Source organism: Ovis canadensis, chromosome 2 (assembly GCF_042477335.2).
Source record: "Ovis canadensis isolate MfBH-ARS-UI-01 breed Bighorn chromosome 2, ARS-UI_OviCan_v2, whole genome shotgun sequence".
In the NCBI taxonomy this organism is placed as follows: domain Eukaryota; kingdom Metazoa; phylum Chordata; class Mammalia; order Artiodactyla; family Bovidae; genus Ovis; species Ovis canadensis.
This window is the reverse complement of record NC_091246.1, coordinates 2552841-2575966: the sequence shown is the minus strand read 5'-3', so window position 1 is coordinate 2575966 and position 23126 is coordinate 2552841. Positions and strand designations below refer to the sequence as shown.

The window sequence follows — 23126 nt, the reverse complement described above, 5'->3', positions numbered from 1 at the left end:
CCTGATTAAATTTAAAAGCTTCTGCACACCAAAGGAAACTATAAACAAGGTGAAAAGACAACCCTCAGAATGGGAGAAAATAATAGCAAATGAAACAACTGGCAAAGGATTAATTTCCAAAATGTACAAGCAGCTCATACAACTCAATGCCAGAAAAACAAACAACCCAATCAAAAAGTAGGAAAAAGACCTAAACAGACATTTCTCCAAAGAAGACATACAGATGGCTAACAAACACATGAAAAGATGCTCAACATCACTCATTATTAGAGAAATGCAAATCAAAACCACAGTGAGATATCAACTCACACTGGTCAGAATGGCCATCATCAAAAGGTCTGCAAACAATAAATGCTGGAGAGGGTGTGGAGAAAAGGGAACCCTCTTGCACTGTTGGTGGGAATGTAAATTGATACAGCCACTGTGGAAGACGGTATGGAGATTTCTTAAAAAACTAGGAATAAAACCACCATGTGACCCAGCAATCCCACTCCTAGGCATATACCCTGAGGAAACCAAAACTGAAAAAGTACATGTATCCCATTGTTCATTACAGCACTATTTACAACAGCTAGAACACGGAAGCAACCTAGATGTCCATCGACAGATGAACGGATAAAGAAGTGGTGGTACATATACACAAGGGAATATTACTCAGCCACAAAAAGGAACACATTTGAGTCAGTTCTCATGAGGTGGATGAACCTAGAACCTATTATACAGAGTGAAGTGAGTCAAAAAGAGAAAGATAAATATAATATTCTAATACATATGTACAGAATCTAGGAAAATGGTACTGAAGAATTATTCACAGGGCAGTAATGGAGAAACAGACATCGAGAACAGACTTATCGACATGGGGAGAGGGGAGGAGAGGGTGAGATATATGGCAAGAGTAACATGGAAACTTACATTACCTTATGCAAAATAGATAGCCAATGGGAAATTTCTGTATGGCTTAGGAAACTCAAACAGGGGCTCTATATCAATCCAGAGGGGTGGGATGGGGCGGGAGATGGGAGACAGGTTCAAAAAGGGAGGGAATATATGTATACCTATGGCTGATTCATGTTGAGGTTTGATAGAAAACAACAAAATTCTATAAAGCAATTATCCTTCAATAAAAAAATAAATTAAAAAGAATAAATAATGCTTTGTACACTTAATTTGTTATTAGGGAAAAGTTCATGCTAAATGTTCTTACCACAATAAAATTTTAAAAGTTTAACTTAATTTTAAAAATCTGCTGTGGGAGCAGTGAGGATTTAGAGGGAGAATCAATGTGGGTCCAGAAAAGGTAGTGTATTTTTATAAAAGCATATTCCTGTGAATTGGTTGAAAGCAATTACTTACCATCTTGTTGGGAGCCATCTGCATCTCACTGGTGAGGACAGTGAGTCCTGCTAAGCAGAACACTTCAGCGTTATTCCTGCCACCACCTGTTCCACAGCCATGGGCATCTTTATCTAAAGATTGAAGTATCTGTTCAGTAAGAAAGTCACTCCCTCAAAAACAATATTCAGTGGCTATTGCAGGAAACAGTTGACTTACGGATACTGTTCAAGTCATTCACTGACTGAATATTAAAATCTAATTCTCCAGTTTTCCCAGCCTTTCTTAACTTCCCTAGTTTTCACCTCGTGTGTCTACAGATACGTGCTGTTCAACAGCTAAGCCTTTAGGCAAAGAACATTGATAGGGAAGTTCCTAGAAAACAGTTTACACTCTCCTTTCTTGGAGCTTTATGCAGTGCATTAACTAATAAGATATCCCTCGAGCAGTTGAACGAACGAATAAGTAAATACTGACGACCCCTCATGGTCCTTGCCAGCTCTAGTTTCTACATTCTGAACCAGATGACACCCTCTATTTTATTGTTCCACTCTGGATAGAGCAGGACACAGAGGGGATACGGATACTCAATGAATTATTTTTGTTGAGAAGAGTTGACTCCTCATCAAAATTTGTGACCATGACTTGTGGCACCCAAAAGAAGTTATTATGGGTTGTTAGGGGATAGGAGGGGGAAAGGGCAGGTGAGCAAAGAGAGATTCATGGCTGCAGCTCTCATGGGTAGACATATAGTTTCCCAAATCATGCCCCTATTTTCTGCTCCCCTCTTTATTACTTTTCCAATAAATTATTACACTCACCTCACCAGAACACTAGTATTTTCAGTCATATAAGTTCCGTGGAGTGAGCAAGAAACTATTTTATGCATTAGCTTAAAAGGTACCCTCTCTCAAAAGTCAGTAAGGTTATTGCTTATTCCAACGAATGGCTTAATAAATATGATGGTGTCATCAGTCACTGAAAGAAAGTTTACCATTGGTTGCACTTGAAAGTTTGTTGCTGAATGCAGATTGAATTATGTTTTAATTTATTCCCAGAGAAAACTGCCCTTTAGCATTTCATTGAGGCTATTCCCAAATATGTGTTCATCTAATACAAAATAATCAGCGAGTAATTTAACTGGACAGCTACCCTTTGTATACCCCAAAGGATAACTAAAGGGGTTAACTCTAACCAACCAAGTTTGTTTGATTCTACTCTGTGCAGAGATTCTATTCTGGCCCTAAGTAACCTAATGTCTCTTAGTTTTCCATTATCAGTAACATAAGAACTCCACTAGTAAGACCTTAATGTATTTTAAATATTTTTATTATTGATATGTCTCTCACAGGATTGTTGTGAATACTCGATATGATAATAGGTTTAAAGGTCTTATAATGATATTCAGCATATAGTAAATGTTCAGTAAATGTCAGTTGTTGGTGTTATTACGCTTAAATTTAGCTTAAGAGACAGACATTGAAGTAATCACATCTTATTTTATTCTTCTCCCATGATTAACCCATAGAACTATGAGACAGCCATAATGGCCATTTGGCCCCAAGTCACACCAAGCATCAGTTATCACAGCATTTACCCTACTTAACTCTTTCCATATGATTTTTTGCTTCTTTCCTGGAAGCCATAAACCACTTCTCACTGATGACGATGTTACCCATGATTCTCTCCGAGTTTCCATAATAACAGATATAGCTCCATCTGGAGAATATATATCTTTATTTGGAGACAGATAGATCTGAAATTCAGAGAAAGCAATGGCACTCCACTCTAGTACTCCTGTCTGGAAAATCCCATGGGTGGAGGAGCCTGGTGGGCTACAGTCCCTGGGGTCGCGAAGAGTCGGCACGAATGAGTGAATTCCCTTTCATTTTTCACTTTCATGCATTGGAGAAGGAAATGGCAACCCACTCCAGTGTTCTTGCCTGGAGAATCCCAGGGGCGGGGGAGCCTGATGGGCTGCCATCTGTGGGGTCGCACAGGGTTGGACACGACTGAAGCGACTTGGCAGCAGCAGCAGCAGATCTGAAATTAACTGGAAAAGAAAGCATCTTCGTGTGAGATTAAACGGTTATTCAAGAGGAACTCCGGGGGGGAGGGCATCTGCGGCTCACCTGGGGCTGGCTGCCTCACTTTTCTTCAGCATGTAGGCAGTGTGGGTCAGACGCCCCTGCTGCTGATGCTTTCCCGTGGCGAGATAGTAGGCCAGCGCACAGGCAGCAGGAACCATGTGCGGAGTCACGGAAAGGCTTAGAAGTTGCTAAGATGAACCTGGGAGTTTCCTCTCTGTGCCGAAGCGTACAGCTCTGCCCTTAGAGGAAATCTAAAAATACACAGCGACAAACGTGCATCAGAGTGGGTCCAATGCTGCGCTGGGAACTAGAAAGGCGATAAAACTGAGGAGAACTGATGTTCATCAAGCATCTTCTATACATTAGGTACACGTACTTGAACACATTCAGTCACAACTGTATATTGCGGCTTTATTAACCCCACTTAGTAGTTACAGAAATTGAAGGTCATAGATGTAAGCTGTCCCAATAGTTTAAAAGGTACCTCTCTCAGAATCAATAAGGTTATTGCTTATTCCAACAAATGGCTTAGTAAACAAGATGTTATCAGTTACTGAAAGAAAAATAGTTTGGAACTGTTTGTATTCAAAGGTTCGCTTCTAAACGCAGATTTATCGAGGCAGGAACCTTGATCTTGTTGACTCAAAGCTCACGCCTTTTCCAGTATATCATGTTGCCATCCTTGCTAGTGTATATTTTGAAAAGCTATGAAAAATGCTTGGAATCACTGTATCTGCCCTTGAGCATAGGACTTAAACTCTTCTCTTTGTAAACATGGTATGTTCTTGAGGAACGTTGGCAAGGCTTAGCAGACCAACGCTCGGTAATGCTCTGCTTGGCCATAAAACATTGCCGAGGTCACAGACTAGTCTGGGGACTGAACGCAGGCTCTGATCAAACCCTGGGCACTGTGCCCTGGAAAGAAGATCTGTCTAGGAGTCAGAAGATCTTGAAGGAAATCCTAAACCTACTAATTACCTGTGAATATGGCAGGTCACTCAGCCTCTCCAGGCTGTTTCACTGTCTGCTGAGCTCAAAAAAGTGTCATGAGACTCTGTGGAGAAGATGTTTGTGAACGTGTTCTATGGACTACAAAGCGTGACGTAAGCTCATCCATTCATTTGCTAAACATCCACTGGATACTGCCCCGTGCTGGGGATTCCCTGGTGGCTCAGCAGTAAAGACTCCACCTGACAATGCAGGAGAGGGGGGTTCAATCCCTGGGTCACGAAGATCCCCTGGAGAAGGAAATAGCTATCCACTCCAGTATTCTTGCCTGGGAAACCCCATGGAGAGAGGAGCCTGGAGGGCTACAGTCCATGGGGTCACAAAGAGTCGGACACAACTTAGCAACTAAACAACAACAACAGCAAGTGCTGTGTGTCAGGTAAGGAACCATTTAAAGAATTATTTCCATAAGTAAAGAAAGCGTTGCAAGTAGGGGACTAGATGCGAGAACGATATTGAACTTACCACGTAATTGTAGTGTGTAATCTTGCCAACACATGGACTTTTAGGGGTAACCGTTATGTAACTGTCTGTCCAGCTAAGCGAAGGGAAACTCTGGCTGCGTGATGAGTAGGCTACTGCTTGATAGTCATGGCTGGCCTGATATTCTTCTGAAAGGTCTGGATCATCAGTTCTAACCTAAAGAAGACAGTGTCAAAAAATTGTAAAACCTGATACTTTACTTTGCATTGCTGATGATGATGGTGGTAGTGTGGTGGTGGCAGTAATAGCACTTTGCTAGCCTTCACTTAGCGCCAGGTGTGGTTCTGTGAAAACATTTTACGAGAAGGTAAATTAGCATGCCATTGCCTTAATCATGATAAGCTATGTTATCAAGTAACTACAGAAAGGCTACTGATTTTAAAAAATAATAAAGTTATATGTGAATGTCTAGCCTAATTATGGAAGAGTTCAGTGAAGTGAAATAGAGGAAAGATCCCAGGGACCTCCCTGATGGCCCAGTGGCTAAGAAATCTGCTTTGCAATGCAGGGGATGCCGATTTGATCCCTGACAGGGAACTAAGATCCTACATGCAGTGGAGCATGCAACTACTGAGCCCGCATGCTCCAGAGTCTGTGTGCCACAGCTAGAGAGCCTAGGTGCCCCAGCCACTGAAGCCTACATGCTCTGGAGCCCACACCGCCCACACACCACAAGCAGAAAGTCCATCTCCCCAGCGAAAGACTCGTGTGACGCAAGGAAGATTCCACGTGCTGCAACTAAGACCCGACACGGCCAAAATAAATAAATTAAACAAACAATTTTTAAAAAGAGAGAGAGAAAAGATCCTAGACCTAGGGTTGACCTCCTTTCTTAAATGACGTGCCAACTTACTGACTCCTTTCCTTCTGCCATAGGCTAGTAGGAATTAAGAATTTGAGGAGTGGGAAAATGTGGGTAGGAATGTGGCAATTGTTCCTAAAAGTTAATAGAAACGTTGGTTGTGAGTGGAAACAGTGGTGAATAATCTCACTGCTTCTCAGGAAAGGGGCAGGGAGAAGAATCTAGGAGAGTAAACATCTGTTCATGATGGCAAAGTACAGGGTAGTAGTGGGTGAACATAGAGAAGGCGCTCAGTCGTGTCCCGACCCTTCGCGACCCCATGGACTGTAGCCTACCAGGCTCCTCCGTCCATGGGATTTTCCAGGCAAGAGTACTGGAGTGGGGTGCCATTTCCTTCTCCAGGGGATCTTCCTGACCCAGGGAAGAACCCGGGTCTCCCGCATTGCAGGCAGAGGCTTTGACCATCTGAGCCACCAGGGAAGAGCCCCTACAGGGTAGTAGGGAACTCATAAACATGAGAGTTACGCTGTCCCATCTCTTGAACAGGAGACTGGAACCATCTGTGTGTTTCTTGAAGCTGAAAATTTTGATATTATTTGCTAGTGAAGGTAAATGACAACTAATGAACAAAAGAACAAAGAAAACATACTTCATGCTATTAGCATAAAGGGAGACTGACACTTGGCTCTTGTGTAGGTTTGGAAAGAGAAATATGTATGCATTTAGCCAGTCAATATTTTATGTTCCCTAATGTATGTCAGGAAATATGCTAGTTTCTGGGGACACAAAGATGAACAAGACAGACACAGCTCTTGCCCTCAAGAAACTTGAAATCCTATCATGTAAGAATTGAATCGCCAGTCTATGTCTGACGCAGAATACAGCATGCTTGGGGCTGGTGCATGGGGATGACCCACAGAGATGTTATGGGGAGGGAGGTGGGAGGCGGGTTCATGTTTGGGAATGCATGTAAGAATTAAAGATTTTAAAATTAAAAAAATTAAAAAATTTAAAAAAAAAGAAAGAAACTTGAAATCCACGAGACTTTCATGGAGTAAGAATACCTCCCTTGATCAGCAGAGGTAGTTACAGAAGGCTCCTTGGAGGATATGATTTAATAGCTGACCCCTAAATATGTAGGAGTTAGAGAATCAAAGAACTGGGAAGGAGAGTCTAAGGTGGGTTAAAAGGCCTTGTGGCAAGAGGCAGCAGAACATTCAGGACCTGCAAATTGTCCAGCGTAGCTGGGGTTTGAAGGGTGATAGAAAGAATGATGACTAATTAGTTTGGAGAGGGGATCAAGGGGTCAGTTGAGATGACATTTGTGTCAGAGAAATCACCCCATTCCCTTGCACAGTGAGGACAGTGGCTGGGAGGAGGGTGAGGAACCCGCTGGCTGTGGGGCCATTCACTAAAAGGCAGGAGGAGGAGGCCCAGGCTTGAGGCTGGCAGGCAATATTCAATTTTGGACAAAGCGATGATTATGCTTCTTCAGGAACAGCAAGAAAAAGATATGAAGAGGCAGTTCTATAAGAATCTTGAGTGTTTAGGATGAGTCTTCAGTATAAGCTATGGGAACCATAGAGATAAATGTCATGTAGGAAGAGCGGAGAGTCTAAATAGAACCCTGAGGATCACCCTCATTCAGACGGCAAGTTAGGGATTCTGGCTTCAAAATGGAGGCTATGAAGAAGAGAACCACGACAAAACAAAGCAAGGAAATGTGAAGTCACAGGGGCCACACCGGGCTACACATAGTGCCCCCGAAAGAGGACGCAGGCTATTCTCTAGCAGCATTGGCACGCGAACTGTGAGAGAAGGAGAAGCGATAATACCTGGAAATAACGGGCGAGAGACTATGTGTGTGCTTGTATTCCGCCGGCAATTCTTACCTTAAGTTGTCCAGATGTGAACAGCACCATTTAGCCTAAGAAGAAAAAAATTATTTCTAAAATATAAAATTGACAAACTCATAACCTTTCATGTGATACTCAGTACATTAAGTTGTATTTCTTGTGCCCATAAGTCAAAAGTTTCAGAGAAATTCACTAGACTTACATATAAAATTTCCCTCATCTTTCGTGTATTCTAGCTACCACACAGACTGAAGGGCTATTAGAAAATGCAACAAATGAGAATTTGGCTCATGTGAAACTCCAGAGCTGTCACATCAGAGGGAATATTAACCATAAACGAAGCTACTTCATCAATATAATTTGTTGTACTTTTTCTTGGAACAAGATCTGTCTTCTTCTGAGTTTTATCCACTGTTCCAGCTTTCAAGGTTACTGTAATCCCTCCTATGAAATGGGCAAACACATCCCTCACCTGGACCTATTGGGCCAAATTCATTTCAGTAGTTAATGTTGAACCTTTTACAAAAGGAAAACCTCGACTAAGCCCCAAGCAAAACGTTGGCAGAATTTAGTTCAGCAGTCAAATGTGGGTCTCTTAAGTTGGAACTTTAACCACTCCAGGGATATATAATATGAATTACATTCAATTCAATGTATAGATATTGTTTTTTTAATAAGGACACAACACTGTGCTATATGCTTGTATGTATGCTGCGTGTGTGTGTTTGTGTGCGTGGGTGCGTGCGAGAGCGTGCGCACGCGCCTGCGCGCTCAGTCATGCCACGGATTGGGTGAAATGATTACCGTGTGTAGACTTCTGGTTTTCATCACAGACTTGGTGATTGGCTTGTACTATTCCTCACCCCCGCAGTGAACACCCCCACGGTCTGTTCAACATAATAGATTTTATAATCATCTAACTTTTATGAAGTACTCTTGCCTGGAAAATCCCATGGACAGAGGAGCCTGGTGGGCTGCAGTCCATGGGGTCGTGAAGAGTCGGACACGACTGAGCGACTTCATTTTCGCTTTTCACTTTCATGCATTGGAGAAGGAAATGGCAACCCACTCCAGTGTTCTTGCCTGGAGAATCCCAGGAACTGGGGAGCCTGGCGGGCTTCTGTCTATGGGGTCGCCCAGAGTTGGACATGACTGAAGTGACTTACCAGCAGCAGCAGCAGCAGCAGTAACCTTTATGGAATATGGAATCCCAGGTTTCAGGAAAAGTGAAGTAGCAACCAGATCCAGTGAGTAAGGAGAGAGGACATATTTGACATCAGTTAGTTTGGTTTCTTGAAAGAGTCTACCTAATGGAATAATAGGTTGATCAATCTGAGAATTTGACAAGCACAATGTAGTCCATTAATCTGCACAGGGGCCCACTCTCTCATTTTCTATTTCTTAATTTGGATAAGGACATGCCATTTGCCAAACCCTTGGTCATTTCACGTGCAATTGTGAATCTAAATTCGGATTATTGCTATGGTTACCCTGAAAGAATCTGGCCATTCCATGAACCAGTAAAGTGCAATTTGCATGAGGTTGGTGAGATGCTCATTCATCAATTTCAACTACAGTATCTTGCTGCAGGGGCTTCCCTTGTGGCTCAGCTGGTAAAGAATCCACCTGCAATGCAGGAGACCCCAGTCCAACTCCTGCATTGGGAAGGTCCTCTGGAGAAGGGATAGGCTACCCACTACAGTATTCTTGGGCTTCCCTTGGTAGCTCAGCCAGTAAAGAATCTGCCTGCAATTCAGGAGACCTGGGTTTGATCCCTGGGTTGGGAAGATCCCCTGGAAGAGGGCATTGCAACCTTCTCCAGTATTCTTGCCTAGAGAATCCCCATGAACAAAGGAGCCTGGTGTGCTACAGTCCATGATGTCGCAAAGAGTCAAATATGACTGAGCGACTAAACACAGCACATCCTGCTCCAGACTGTTTATCAGATCGTTCATCCCTCCTCCCTCCCTTTTTTTTTCAAGTAATGGAGCAGAATGTCAATAATCCTGTGAAAACAGACACTCACTTGTGAATAGTTGGTTATAATTTCCAAGGCAACATTAAAAAATTTACCAGGTAGTGTGGTAGAAAATATGTGTTAAATATTTAATAATATGTAAGCAAACACTCAAATGACTCAGGAATGCTTTCATATATGAATAATTGTAATATATCATTTGTTTGTTGCAAGCAAAATTGTCTGGTACCAGCATTATCTGCTCTTTTCAATGACTTAAAAGGCTATCCATTACATGTGGGAGTAGGGGGTCATCACTGCAGAAAGATGTCTTTCATGAGCATTTCCCCTGCACAGAGCTGATGGATAGTAGTTTGGTAGAGCATATCTGGTAACTGTATTTGCCCAACATTACACCAATAATAAGTTTCAGATTTCTATCTGAACTTCGGAAAAAAGAAAGAAATGTGAGAAAAGAACTTATAGATCAGTTTGGAACTCACCTGTACTTTCTTGGATTTCCACAAAAATACTAAGATACTTGTTATTTAAATCTTTTAGACTTTTATATGACAGGTTTTCAATTGCTTCTGCTGTGTTAAAAATGATTTGTGCAACTCCATCAATCAACTGTTTTTGAAAGGAGGACAAAAATGTAGAAGGTACAGTATTAGAGAACAATTCACTGCTAGGGATTAACAAATTGGCTTTCATCAGCCTGCGAAATCTTCACTTGACAATGACATCATAGTTACAGCTAGTGGTAATACAAAGCGTAAGCTTGATTCTATGGCATGCATATTTTTATCTTTAACTGAAGGATAATTGCTTTACAACACTGCTTTGGTTTCTGCCATACATCAACATCTATGGCGTATATTTTTAACTGATTAATATTTAGGTCATTTCTTTTAAGCTTGAAGCCTCTGGTCATGGAGAAATGACCCTGGGTGGGGCTGAAAATCTCTGATTCAAAACCATGTCTCATCCTGTTCAGAAATGGAGACTATAATTTGCATTCTCTATCTGACGGAAGCTCATCTCAGGTCCAGGATACCATGTCTATAAAGGGAGAAAACTGCCTCTGGGAGTAGGTTTTTGCAAACTCAAGCCTCAAAATGGAAGACAAACATCACTGCAACTTTCTGCTTTCATTAATAGAACTTCCCAAAGTCCCAAGTATTAGTTGTTCTGTTATGTTCTGTTTGGTGCTGTGAACTCTTGGGGGTGAAAGCTCATTTTAAATCTCTACACTGTGATGAATTGACCCCCAATTCTCCATTTCTATGAAGGTAACTTGATTTCTTCTTTACCTTTGTTTTCTGTGTTGCTTTAAGCATCATTTCTTTCCTGCTGTCATTTAAATTTTCTCTTATCTCAAAAGAAGCAGAAACTTTAGCTTCAGTTACATTCTTATTGTAAGAATACCAGTTTTAAAAGAATACAATTACCCCCTTTTTTGGTAAAGCAATTATTGTAATGAGATATAGATGTATTTTTATTTCTGTGACAAATGAGGAGATTGAATCCCAGAGGTATAAAAAGAGCTTACTCAAACTTCCCACAGTATTTAACTTCATGGCGAGTTAGTGGAGACATGAACTAGAACCCAGGTCTCCTATTTGTGAGAGGCCACACTTCTTCCACACCACAGCAGGGTGTGTCTCCCAAGTGATACTTTTAGCAAAAGGGGCGACGTCATCTTCCTAACGTGTACTGGAGCTGTTATTTTAAATTTAGCCTCGTATTTTTCCTTTGAGTCAAAGAAAAACATTAACTTTCCTTATTTAAATATTAAACAGGCCAGCCAGTGCTCCCATGAATTTGTCTGCCAAGTGTGATTTCTGGGCCTGTTCAATCAATTCCATAAGTACTTTTCTTAATTGTATGATCAATTAATATTAACAAATAAGTGGATATTTTCATATCATATTTTTAATACTTAAACAGTTACAGTCACCTGAACAGCCACCGTGATATTTCAATCTTTAGGATTCTTTGCTTTTGTTAAACAGCAGTAAGACTGGAATCAGCAAATGCCTTTCAGGCAAATTTCCTTGAACCCACTTCCCACAGCTATGGCAGATATTATTAACCACAGTATTTTTGACATTGAACCTCAGAGTCTTTCTCAACACAGGACCTCAGGCAAGCACTAGCAATAAGTCATTTTTTAACTCTTGAATGGAAACTGCTTGCCATTCAGAGGCTAAATTGAATCCGAAAATAATAATTTTCTTACCTAGCTTTTATAGTAATCTTGAAGTCCTCAAAAGGTTTATGGCTAATGAAGAAATTCTCTAGTTCTACTAGGATAAAGAAGTGTGGTTTCACTGAATGTAAACCTAAGCAAAACAATTACACAGTTTAAACTATATTTGTAACTGTATTTCAAACAAAAAACTTTAGTACAATGAGCTAGAGCAACAGCAGCAACAGATACTTCCCTCCTCATCATGAGGGCCATCAGAACCCCGGGAGGCCTCTTCATCCTTCCCTAAGGGGTCAAGCTCATCTCTGCCTCGGCAGTCATGTCCTTACTAAAGCATGTGTGTTACTATCAAATTATGAGCTCCATAAGGATGTCTTGATCTTGCTTATCTTCATAAAGCCTTTCACATATTAATAGTGTCTAACAGATATTCATTAAATTGCATCTTGTGTTTAGCAATTCTCTCCCATTCAGTGTCCAAAGTATGAGCATAAATCGCGTATCGGAGAGACATCTTCTAATTATTAACTGTAGAAAATGACTTTCTCACAAAAATGAATTCGAACAAAGGGGAGTTTTAGATTTTCTAACTCTTTGATACCATAATTCAGAAATAACACTTCTGACTGCTTACAGATCTGTGTGTTTTCCTTATGCCTGTCCGGAAAGTGATTCTGTGTTTCACAATCCTGTTTATCACGCACTGCTCTGGAGGCTGATTACCCAATGGGAGAAGCCTGCCCTTCGGAGAGAAAGGAGCCTTGGCTCGAGCAGGGCAGGTGGTGAGGGGCTGACTGTTCAAGGGAAGAGAGAGTGTCTCACTCTACCGGCTGCCCTTTCTGTGTCAGAGAAAAGTGCCCTCCGGCATGCTGTCGAAAAACAGAGCAAGGACTTGGTAACTACGAGCAGCGTCCAGGAGTGCTATTAAACAGCTCCAAAGTGGAGCTTAATTGGCTCAGAGCATATTCTGTTGCTGTGGTTTTAGCATGTTAAATGTTTCAGATTTTTACATACGCTTGCCCTTTCTTCCGGAGAAGGCAATGGCAACCCACTCCAGTACTCTTGCCTGGAAAACCCCATGGGTGGAGGAGCCTGGTAGGCTGCAGTCCATGGGGTCATGAAGAGTCGGACACGACTGAGCGACTTCACTTTCACTTTTCACTTTCATGCATTGGAGAAGGAAATGGCAACCCACTCCAGTGTTCTTGCCTGGAGAATCCCAGGGACAGGGGAGCCTGGTGGGCTGCTGTCTATGGGGTCGCACAGAGTCGGACACGACTGAAGCAACTTAGCAGCAGCAGCAGCAGCCCTTTCTTCATTATAAACACCTCTCTGCCTCCCTCAATCTGATGGGCAGAAATCATCGTTTAAATAGCTTTAACAAAGCTATTTAAGAACAGACACGTTAACATTCCAGTAAATGCCTCTGAGAGGTGAACAGAAGGGAATATAAGTTAACTGCTAGTAAAATTAATACAGATAGCTCCAAAATAAGTGTATTTTGTAATTGTCCGAACACATCATCAATTTTCAGGACTGACAGGAGGGGGCACTGGCTTGGGATTCAGAGGGGGCATCCTGCATTCTCATTCTCAACCGGACAAAGTGGCTGTGAGAACGTAGATCAGTCTCCCCGATTCTCCGGGGTCTGATTCTTCTTACCTGGACTCATCTTTAGATGAGGAGCTCAGACTAGGTCATCCTGAAGACAGTCAAAGAACCATGGATCTTGCAAGAACATTATCTGATCCTACCTTCTTATAGGACTTGACCTTTGCAGAAGGATAAGAAAATAGGGTCCAGAGAGTCCGTGACTGAACTGTGGCCTGACCCCCAGGTCACCTCTGTCCCCACCCCTCTGTGCCCTTTATTTCTTAATGAGTTCTTGGTCAACAAAGTTATTGAGAATGGTTTAGTAAAAACATACATTGGAAATCTCAGTAATTTATGAGAGATTACCAAGATTTTTAATCTCAAAATATGCAGTTCCTATTGTTGTAAAGTCCTCTTTGTATTTAGCTTTAATTGTCCATAAGCCATACCTGTGAAAGTGACACATTTAAAATTTTAGATATCATCAAATAATGTATCTGTAATTCACCCAGTGATTGTAGCTAATATTCATATAGGCACTGGTATGTGCTTTACATATGTTAACACATCGCATCCTCACCAAAATACTAGAGACTAGCTTATATTATCATCTCCACTTTATTAGCAGAAAAATGAGGCCCAGAGAGGTAAAGGAGCTTGCCCAGGAACACACAGCTAAAAGGTGGTAGAGCTGGGATTTAAACTTGGTCATTCTGGTTCCAAAGTTCTTGGCCACGCTCCACACTTAGATGACTCTGACAGCAGTTTCAGATTTATGCTCCATCTAATTAATATACCGTATCTGAAAAATGTCTTAAAATCATGAACAAAGAAGTTCATTTTAAGAGAAGTTGTACAGATACTGAAATTTACATTATTAGCTCATTTTCTAGGATGCAATATATACATATTGAGCTGGAAAATATTTTTCACTTAGTGGCATTGTTTATACAGTTAATGAAGCAATTTTAAAGTTTAATCCTATTAATAGATATACTATATAGTATACTAGAAAATCAAGACATCATTTCTAGGACCATTTAGTGTCAGGTTAAACTTGTCAAAATAATATAAGTATATAGCTTTGGAAATATTGCAATTTAAGGGCAGTTTTTGAGCGGCAGCGGCATATTACAGAAGGAAAGAGTAAGGATGAATCTGGTCATTGGTGAAATCTGGGTATCCATTTCAGCTCCACCATCAAAGGCTGTGTGGTTGAACAAACGTATACATTTCTCTGAGCCTAAATTTCCTCATATTGGAAATAGGAATGATACAGGATTTAGCAAAGTGCTCCGCACATAACAGGAGAGCCATAAATGTCCCTTCCCTCACTGCTTTGAAGTGTTACATTTTCAAGGCATTACGCAATGTAAAAGCCTCAAATCACGCCTCAGGATGTCTTCCAAGTTCTAAGAATAAATGTCAGAGAAAATTCCGAAGCATCTATGTAATATTAAACTCTGCTAGCAGACATCTTCCATTTGCACAGTTTTTCCTCTTTTGCATTCCATGCTCAACATGTTAGGAGCATGATCAATCTGCCACAGTGTCTAGTACCTGGACTTTGCTGCGGAAGGTGCTCACTAAATTGAATAAACACACTAGCATGGTGCTTACAGCTGGCAGTTGTTGTATCAGTATCCCCCATCTCGATGCGGAAGAGTCCCAGCCGGTGCCACCTTCCATTAGGTAGGAAGGACATTCACTGGCGTGTTAAGATTAACCGAGGAACATCTGCCTCCTTCAGTCACATGCTGATGGTTCCATCAGACTGTTCAGTAACCCAGTTACCTTCACTGCTTTTAAGAGAAACAACTGTACCAACAAATCATTTAAAATACTTAGGATTAGATGGAATCTTGAAGTCACGAAAACTGATAATTCCGGTAAAATTGTTTTCCTTGTCTCAGCAACTTCTGACCCTTCTGGATCCTTTGAATGAAAAGAAAAAAAGTTTCATTTTTTAAAACTATCTTTAAGTACAAAGGTTCACACATTGAGCATAATCTGTAATTGGTAGTTCTTATAGAAATATTCACTAAGCTCTATGAAACATTGTTGAAATTAAGCCCATATAGTGTTTATGTGGATTTGAGGCAATGGCTGTCAACTGGTCAGGTTTGTTAACAAAGACTAATGTCTAAGGCAGAAAGGCACATTTTCAACAGACAAAAGAAGTGCAGTGGATATTTAGAATGTTAAATAAACTCCCAGTGAGGTTCTTCTCCACCATGCTTCTTGAACAGGACCTCCAGGATAATTTTCAGACACTGTGTCCACGATGCCATGCCATGCCCAAAAGGCTTCCTGGGCTCCCTTTGTCTTCAAGATCACCTTGGGACAATGCCACAGCAATGGCCTCTGACCTGTTCAACGTCTTCTCTCTGTGGGGAATTCTAACAAGGGAACGATGGGTTCCATGGGGCCATTTACCTCTGTGACGAGTTCACCGAACCTGCTGTCCCCTCCCGGAACTCCCACAGTGTAGAATGGCCCACCGAAGCTGCCCTGATCCTCCCGGGAGTTTCCAGGCCTGGCAGCCGCCAGTCCACTGACTGCCACGGTCAACTCTGCACCTTGCTCCTTCCTGGCTCCAGACCTCTGCGCCTCTAACATGGACCCAAAACGTGGTCCAGCGTCTCTCTATCAAACCCTCTCTGTGGTTTAAAGGCCTCTCTTGGTCTTAAAGACCAAGCTCAGGACCTGCTCTCATCCTTCCGTAATTCCCTCCAGAGTAATCGAATAATTATCTCCAGCACCTCCTTCCCTTCGGGCTGATCTGCTATTGACCCTTCATTATCCCCTGCTTGGCTTACTGTGTTATGGGTGCGTATTTGCCCTTCTGAACTCAAATGCTTATGAAGGACACATCCCATAATCCCCCAAATAAATCAAGAAGGACTAAGTGTGGAAGCTCTGGAGAAAGACGGACCTGGATTTGAAGCCTGATTCAGCTAATAATTATGAGAGTAACCTGAGCGGCTACTTAATTTCTCTAAGCCTCAGTCTTTTCGTCTATAAACAGGAGACGATCATGTTGATCCTATAAGGTTGTCATGACGACATGGCGTACACCGTGCACTCCCCACTGGTGCCACAATTACACTGCGGCAGCCCTCGCCACATCTGCCCGCGCTCCACAGACAGCAGGAGGATGGGAACTAATACGACTCACGCAGGAGCACAAAGAACGCCACCAAAGGGCGTTCTTTAACGGGTCCATCAAAACGTATTTCAACTAGCATTAAATTTACACAGAAAAAAGTCAGCCAGGATAACAGACGTGTAAAATTACCAATCGTACCCACAATAGATGCTAAATATATACTTGCTTCTATTCTATAATGGATAATTTAATGCCATATTTTACTGGTATTATAATAATGAAAGCTGTTCATATAATGAAAATGCCATAGTTAAATTTCTATTTAAATTAGTGGCATACTTACTATAAAAGTTAAGGTAACTTCTTTTTGCAGTGGTTTTAGGTTTCCATCCAATGAATAAACTCTAACTTTTACTGTAAGAAAAAAACTGTCATTATTAGAAACTCTGTTCAACTCATAAGCTGACAACATTATTAATAATCCTACAATATGAGGGCCCTGAAATTGAAAGTAAAGTTAAGAAAGTCAGAAACATTAAATCCAAGTTCAAAGGGAAAGATGAACCAGGATGTTGCACATGAACTGTAAGGTGGAAAAAAATATTCTTTTCACCAAAAATTTCCTGGATGGGGTTCCTTTAAATATTTCTCTTTTTTGCATTTAAAATATCATTAAATTTATTAAAAAGCAGTTTTATACAACCTTTTTTATTTTTAACCACTGATAGATAAGAAAGACTGCAGCTCACTGGTGTCTGAATGAACTATAGAGTCGAGGAGAAAGAACATAAGCAGTAAGTTGTGTTCACAGAACCTAGTGAAGCATTCTCTAACACAAAATCTGCATGTTTAAGTACTGGAGTACATGGAGGCCTTCCCCAATGGCTCAGCGGTAAAGAATCCTGCAATGCAGAAGACACGGGTTCAGTCCCTGGGTCAGGAAGATCCCCTAGAGAATGAAATGGTAACCCACTTCAGTGTTCTTTCCTGGGAAATCCCATGGACAGAGAAGCCTGCTGGGCTATATGTATGTGGTTGCAAAAGAGTTGGACACAACTTACTGACTAAACAACAACAAAGTAGGCCTGCACGTTCAGGGAAGGTTACTGGAGGCATCAAATTTGAACAAGGCCAACCCCATCCCATGCTAAAATCTAAGAAGAGGGAGGAAAACAAATTTTGGGGGCCTTCCCAGGTGGCTTAAATGGTAAAGAATCTACCTGCCAAAGCAGGAGATGCGGGAGACTCAGGTCTGATCTCTCGTTCGGAAGGTTCCCTGGAGGAGGAAATGGCAACCCACTCCAATACTCTTGCTTGAAAAGTTCCATGGACAAGAGGAGCCTGGCAGGCTACTGTCCACGAGGTTGCAAAGAGTCAGACACAGCCGAGCAACTGAGCATGCACACACGTGCATAGAAGGATGGAAGCTTCTCCTTAGATACAGACACTTCTGATCACGTGTCTAAGAAACACTTCTGACAGTCTAAAGCCAGGTTAATTGTATACTGGCAGGGACCTGATGCTAAAATTATGTCGGGGATCTCCATCTTGGGTCCGTCTAGTCAAAACTATAGGTTTTCCAGGAGTCATGTATGGATGTGAGAGTTGGACCATATAGAAAGCTGAGCACTGAAGAATTGATGCTTTTGAACTATGGTGTTGGAGAAGACTCCCTTGGACTGCAAGGAGATCAAACCAGTCAATCCTAAAGGAAATCAGTCCTGAATATTCATTGGAAGGACTGATGCTGAAGCTGAAGCTCCAATACTTTGGCCACCTGATGTGAAGAACTGACTCATTGGAAAAGACCTTAATGCTGGGAAAGATTGAAGGCAGGAGGAGAAGGGGATAACAGAGGATGAGATAGTCAGATGGCATCACTGACTCGATGGACATGAGTTTGAATTGAGTAAACTCTCGGAGTTGGTGATGGACAGTGATGGAGTTGAAGCCTGTCATGCCGTGGTCCATAGGGTAGCAAAGAGTCAGACACAACTGAGTGATTGAACTGAACTGATCTCCATCTTATCTTATTAGATGATGTTTATATAATCAACACCATCTTCAATGGTCATTCTTAAAGGGCAGCTGCATTCAGTACATCCCCATTAGATCAACCTTCCTTCCCACACTTGAGATAACTAGTAGACGAAATTTCCCAAAAGAAGACTGAAACCATTTTGAACTGGAAACAAGGAGGCAGACATAGCTAGGTGAACTTTGCAATATAGTTCACAATTTTCAATGTTAATATGAAATTGAAATATTTTTATAGAGGAAGATGATATTAAGAATTAAAAATTAGATTTTTAAAGTCAAAATTCAGCCTCTGTATTAAGTTCTATAATACATCATTGTTTTTTTTTTAAACTATTTTGAAAGGAGTCTTGGCATCATTCTAACAAAGGTATTTCTACCTCCAAATTACACTCATTTTTTGCTGATTCTTTGTTTTATAATTTAACCTTTAGTTTGTCAGATCTTTACTTTTGTGTAGGGTGTAATTTGGAAATTAACTCCATTTTTTCACCACAAAATAAACCACTTGCCCTAATACCATTAATCAGGCCATCTCACTTTCCTCCCAGAAATTATAACTCTCTTTTATTATACCTGACTGATCTGAATCGTAAATAGATTTATCTGTCTGAATGATGAGAAATCCATTGTCATAGTGTAGTGGAATTTTTGCTGCTTTTGAAAAATAAGCAGATAAAGCTTCTAAATATACATGTGAAATTGCATTTGGTCCTCCAGATAAGTCTTTTGGTTGTATCTGTTAAAAAATTAATGGATGAATATTATATAACTGAGATATTAAGATAATATAATTTATTATATTAATTATGAAACATGATTATATTAATCATGTTATTAACTGACTTATATATTAAGATAAAAACATATGTCTTTTAGGTATATATGAAAATGAGTTGAGTTGTTATCTATATGCAACATATAGAAATTTTATAAAATTAAACAGTAAATGTAGTTTTCTACAAACACCTCTATATTTTAGTTTCTTATCAAATTTAGTTTGAAACAATCACTTTTAACAAGTTGATCCAGGGTAAATGTCTATTAAAAATGACAATCACTAAAGAATTCAATTTTTAATAGACAAGATAACCAAAAGTCATTAAGAAACATTAAGAAGCTCAAAAGTTAATCAGCAATGGGTGAGTGGAAGAATGGGAGGATTCAGATATCAGGTAGAGAATGGACTAAATCACTTATCACATGGTAGTATAAGTGAATAAAATATCTCGTATTTATTTAGTTACACCTAGACTTCTATTGAAAATCAAAATCTTTCTTTCCATGATGATTTTCATGTCCATTGGTCATTATATAATTAGTAAGCAGCCCTCTTCAAATACACTGCATATGATCAGTATATTTTATAGAAATAGAATTTTGACTTTTTTTTTTTGAGCATCATTAGCAAATTTGTTTGGAAGAAAATTTGCTTGATTCAAGTCTAAACAGAAAGTAGTAAAAGCCTGTGATAGATACATATGTTAGGGAAAAAATTAATTTTTCTAGAATACCATGGGATTAGAATGTTAAATATAGTTTAGGAAAGCAAATGTTCAAAGTGTTCTCTGCTAACTTCTCTGAATTTTTAAGATCAAGTCAAACCGATTTTTATGCCTCTATATATTAACATTTGTTTTCCTCCTAATAAATAAGTATCTAAATATTTAAGTATCTAAATTATCTCTTTTTAGTATTTATTGTGTAATTTTAAAACAAGTACATGTGTTGGTTGATTTGGTTTTCAACTCATGTCACCAAATCTTTTCACCTAATAACCTTTATCTGTTTCATTCAAACTTTTACATTTTTCTACGTTGCCCCCAAGTCAGAAACAGAGTCTCTATTTAACATTTCCCACTTACTTCCAAGTAAAATCATTTGGCACTTATCTCTCACTAACTAGTGAACTCTATAGTGTAATGTATCCACATCTTTATCCACATATGTAGAAAGGATCAGTACACCATCTACATATGGGTTCTATAAAGAAACATTTTGCATATAAAAAGAAACTATAAGAAGAATACATACAGTTAGGCTTGCAGAGCTTTGAAATTTATTTTCTGGAGATAAGTTAACTTGGTCAGAAGAATATGTAAAACTTCTGTCAGGATAACTTTTAACAGCAGTGGTTACTGGAAATGATTTTGTGTATCCATGAACTTGAATTACCACATTTTCAGAGGCTCCAACATAGAATACATTAGGTGCTGAGACAACATATCTGCTGAAACAGTTAAAATTATTCAGTACAACATAATTTTTAATGTTTTTTACTTAACTCAAATTAGCAAATTTTCTTACATTTAACAATATGTGTTTTACTACTCAAAATTTTATTATCTAGGATAAAGTCAGGACATGTCCTGAAAAGCAGGCAGATGGAAATTATTTTAATCAGTTGCAGCCAGGGTAACACTTAATAGAGTCCTCTATAAGAAGTGAAAATAGGGATCGTGCTTTTGTCTGGAATTTTTAACCAAACATCAGTCAGTAAATTACTCTTCCTCAGGGCACGGGCCAATAGTCTGGGAAAATACAGAGTACTAGAATAAAAGTTATACTAGCTCACAAAGTATTCATATTAAAAAGCAGGGAAATAACATTAGACAATAGAGAAAAGAAATTCACTTGGATTTCTCAGGACTAGAAAGTTAATTTCACGTGGCATTGATTGAATTCTGCTCTCTATAAAACTATAATCAAAATACATTCTAAATGAAAACGGGATCCTTCACTTACATTTGCTCCTGTTCCCAACTTCTTCCCAAGCAGAAAAAAATAAACACTGTGCTTAAAATGTCCATGGCTGGGTTAGGATTCAACTGTTGATACAACCTTTCTTGAAACTGCCCTTTTTGTGTGTGAACTCAGTTTGAAGAATTTGGTTAAATAAGTCCTCAGGTTAATCATTAATATCAGATAGTGGGATCACTGAGAAGGAAACCTAAGAATTTAAATGATAACCTTTTAATGTCCACAGATAAGTTTGGAATTCAAAGCAGAGAAACTTGTTTTGATGACTAAAACAGAAAAGATACCCAAATGGGAGTCTCTAGGAAAAATGTTTCAAAGACAGACACAGAATATTTGGAGGCTGCTGTGGTCTTGAACACTTTCCTGATATAGTAGATGCAGTTGATGCCCTGGTCAGATCCCCCTTTCTGGGCCTGGTACACGCATGCTACAGATGCTGTGAATATTGGTTGCTTAACTTTTCTAATTGCTCATTTCTCCAGGTATTACTAACTCACCTCAGCCACTGGAGACAGCTTGCCCAGAAATGCCTGAGAAGTTATATCCTCTTCCTGGGAATGGTCCACAGTTAAAACTGACCAGTTCTGGGGATACAACAGACTACTCCCTTGACTCAGGGTGGGACAACCTTGTAGTACCACTCATGCTACAGAGCCTCTCATGGGATCAGGTTGAAGCAAGATCTTGGTTGAAACCACATTTTTGCTTATTTTCTCTCCTGCCCTGTCTTGCTTCCCTCACTACTTAACGAACTTCTCTTAAGAAAAGTCTCGCCACAAACCACTTGAGGAGAGTATTTCCCAGTCTCAGGCTCTGCTTCTAAGAAATCATTCAAAATTTAATGAGCATGAAAGGGGACTATCTTCCTGGACTCTGGGTAGAAAGTCTTAGATATGGAAATGATTCTGAGGCTTCCCTATAGTAAGTCTGGTTTGAATTGTGCCCACAAGGCCTGTACTGATCCATTTTAGAGCAGATCTGAAATCCCAAGACAGTCTTCCTAAGCGCTGGGCTGTTCCCAAGAACTCTACTCTGGGATTAGAAATGACCCATCAGTGACCAGGATATGGACAAGGAAACTGTGAAGCTATTGCTGTCTTATTTTCCTCAAGGCTGCATTCAATTACCTATACAGATTCATCCTGAACTACAAGTTTTCAGATGTCATCAGGATGGCTGGTGGTTAGGATGGTGGACTGTGTAGTTGCTGCTTCACTTGTCTGATTTCCCTTCTAGATTACAGTTCTATGATGACAGGTACTGAGTCTAACATATACAATGGGGATACACACAGAACTTTTCACAGCACCTAAAAGATACTTAGCCACTTAACAAATTGTTGCTAAATGAATGAACAAATAAACGCGTCATCAGGTGCATCCAAGGAAGATGATGTTGAAAGGGCAGTTGAGGGCCGGATTGTATATGGCCATGAATGTCACAGTAAGGTGTACAGAATGGAAATTAAGGACATTTTGAACTTGCTGCTCTGACACTGAGGATGTAGCCATCTTTTCTTGAGGTACTAGTATTCTTTATAGGCTTCCTCGGTAGCTCAGACAGTAAAGTGTCTGCCTGCAATGCGGGAGACCCAAGTTCGATCCCTGGGTTGGGAAGATCCCCTGGAGAAGGAAATGGCAACCCACTCCAGTACTCTTGCCTGGAAAACCCCATGGACAGAGGAGCCTGGTAGGCTACAGTCCATGGTGTCGCAGAGAGTTAGACACGACTGAGCAACTTCACTTGCACTTTCAAGTATTTTTTATTTCATGAAAAGAATAGACAGGTAGTACATGCTATACAAAGAATTAAGAAAATTGTTCTCTAAGGTAAAACACAAGCAGAAACTATTGAAAGTGTGAGACACTTTCATTCATTTACAACAGC

General features: G+C 40.2%; 1 protein-coding gene across 38 annotated transcripts in view; it reads right to left on the bottom strand.

Annotated features, from left to right (window-relative positions):
- LOC138433171 (complement C5-like) overlaps nucleotides 1-21349 on the bottom strand; it is a 36398-nt gene extending 15049 nt beyond the window's left edge. For 2 of the 38 annotated variants that reach the window (XM_070292213.1, XM_070292212.1), the window contains exons 1-12: nucleotides 21225-21349; nucleotides 20514-20706; nucleotides 16786-16856; nucleotides 14954-15268; nucleotides 13403-13512; nucleotides 10032-10158; nucleotides 8738-8874; nucleotides 7608-7642; nucleotides 4896-5069; nucleotides 3465-3673; nucleotides 3276-3385; nucleotides 1354-1466 (exon numbers count right to left, since the gene is read on the bottom strand). In XM_070292213.1, the coding sequence (XP_070148314.1) occupies nucleotides 3611-3673; nucleotides 4896-5069; nucleotides 7608-7637 (267 nt within the window). In that variant the 5' untranslated portion in view covers nucleotides 7638-7642; nucleotides 8738-8874; nucleotides 10032-10158; ... (3 more) ...; nucleotides 20514-20706; nucleotides 21225-21349 and the 3' untranslated portion in view covers nucleotides 1354-1466; nucleotides 3276-3385; nucleotides 3465-3610. Of the gene's footprint in view, nucleotides 1-1353; nucleotides 1467-2811; nucleotides 3386-3464; nucleotides 3674-4895; nucleotides 5070-7607; nucleotides 7736-8737; nucleotides 8879-10031; nucleotides 10159-11770; nucleotides 11874-13402; nucleotides 13513-14893; nucleotides 15733-16785; nucleotides 16857-20513; nucleotides 20710-21224 lie in introns of those variants that run through there. The other 36 variants (XM_070292218.1, XM_070292203.1, XM_070292217.1 and 33 more) reach the window with 36 other exon arrangements.
- Nucleotides 21350-23126: the final 1777 nt, after the last annotated feature.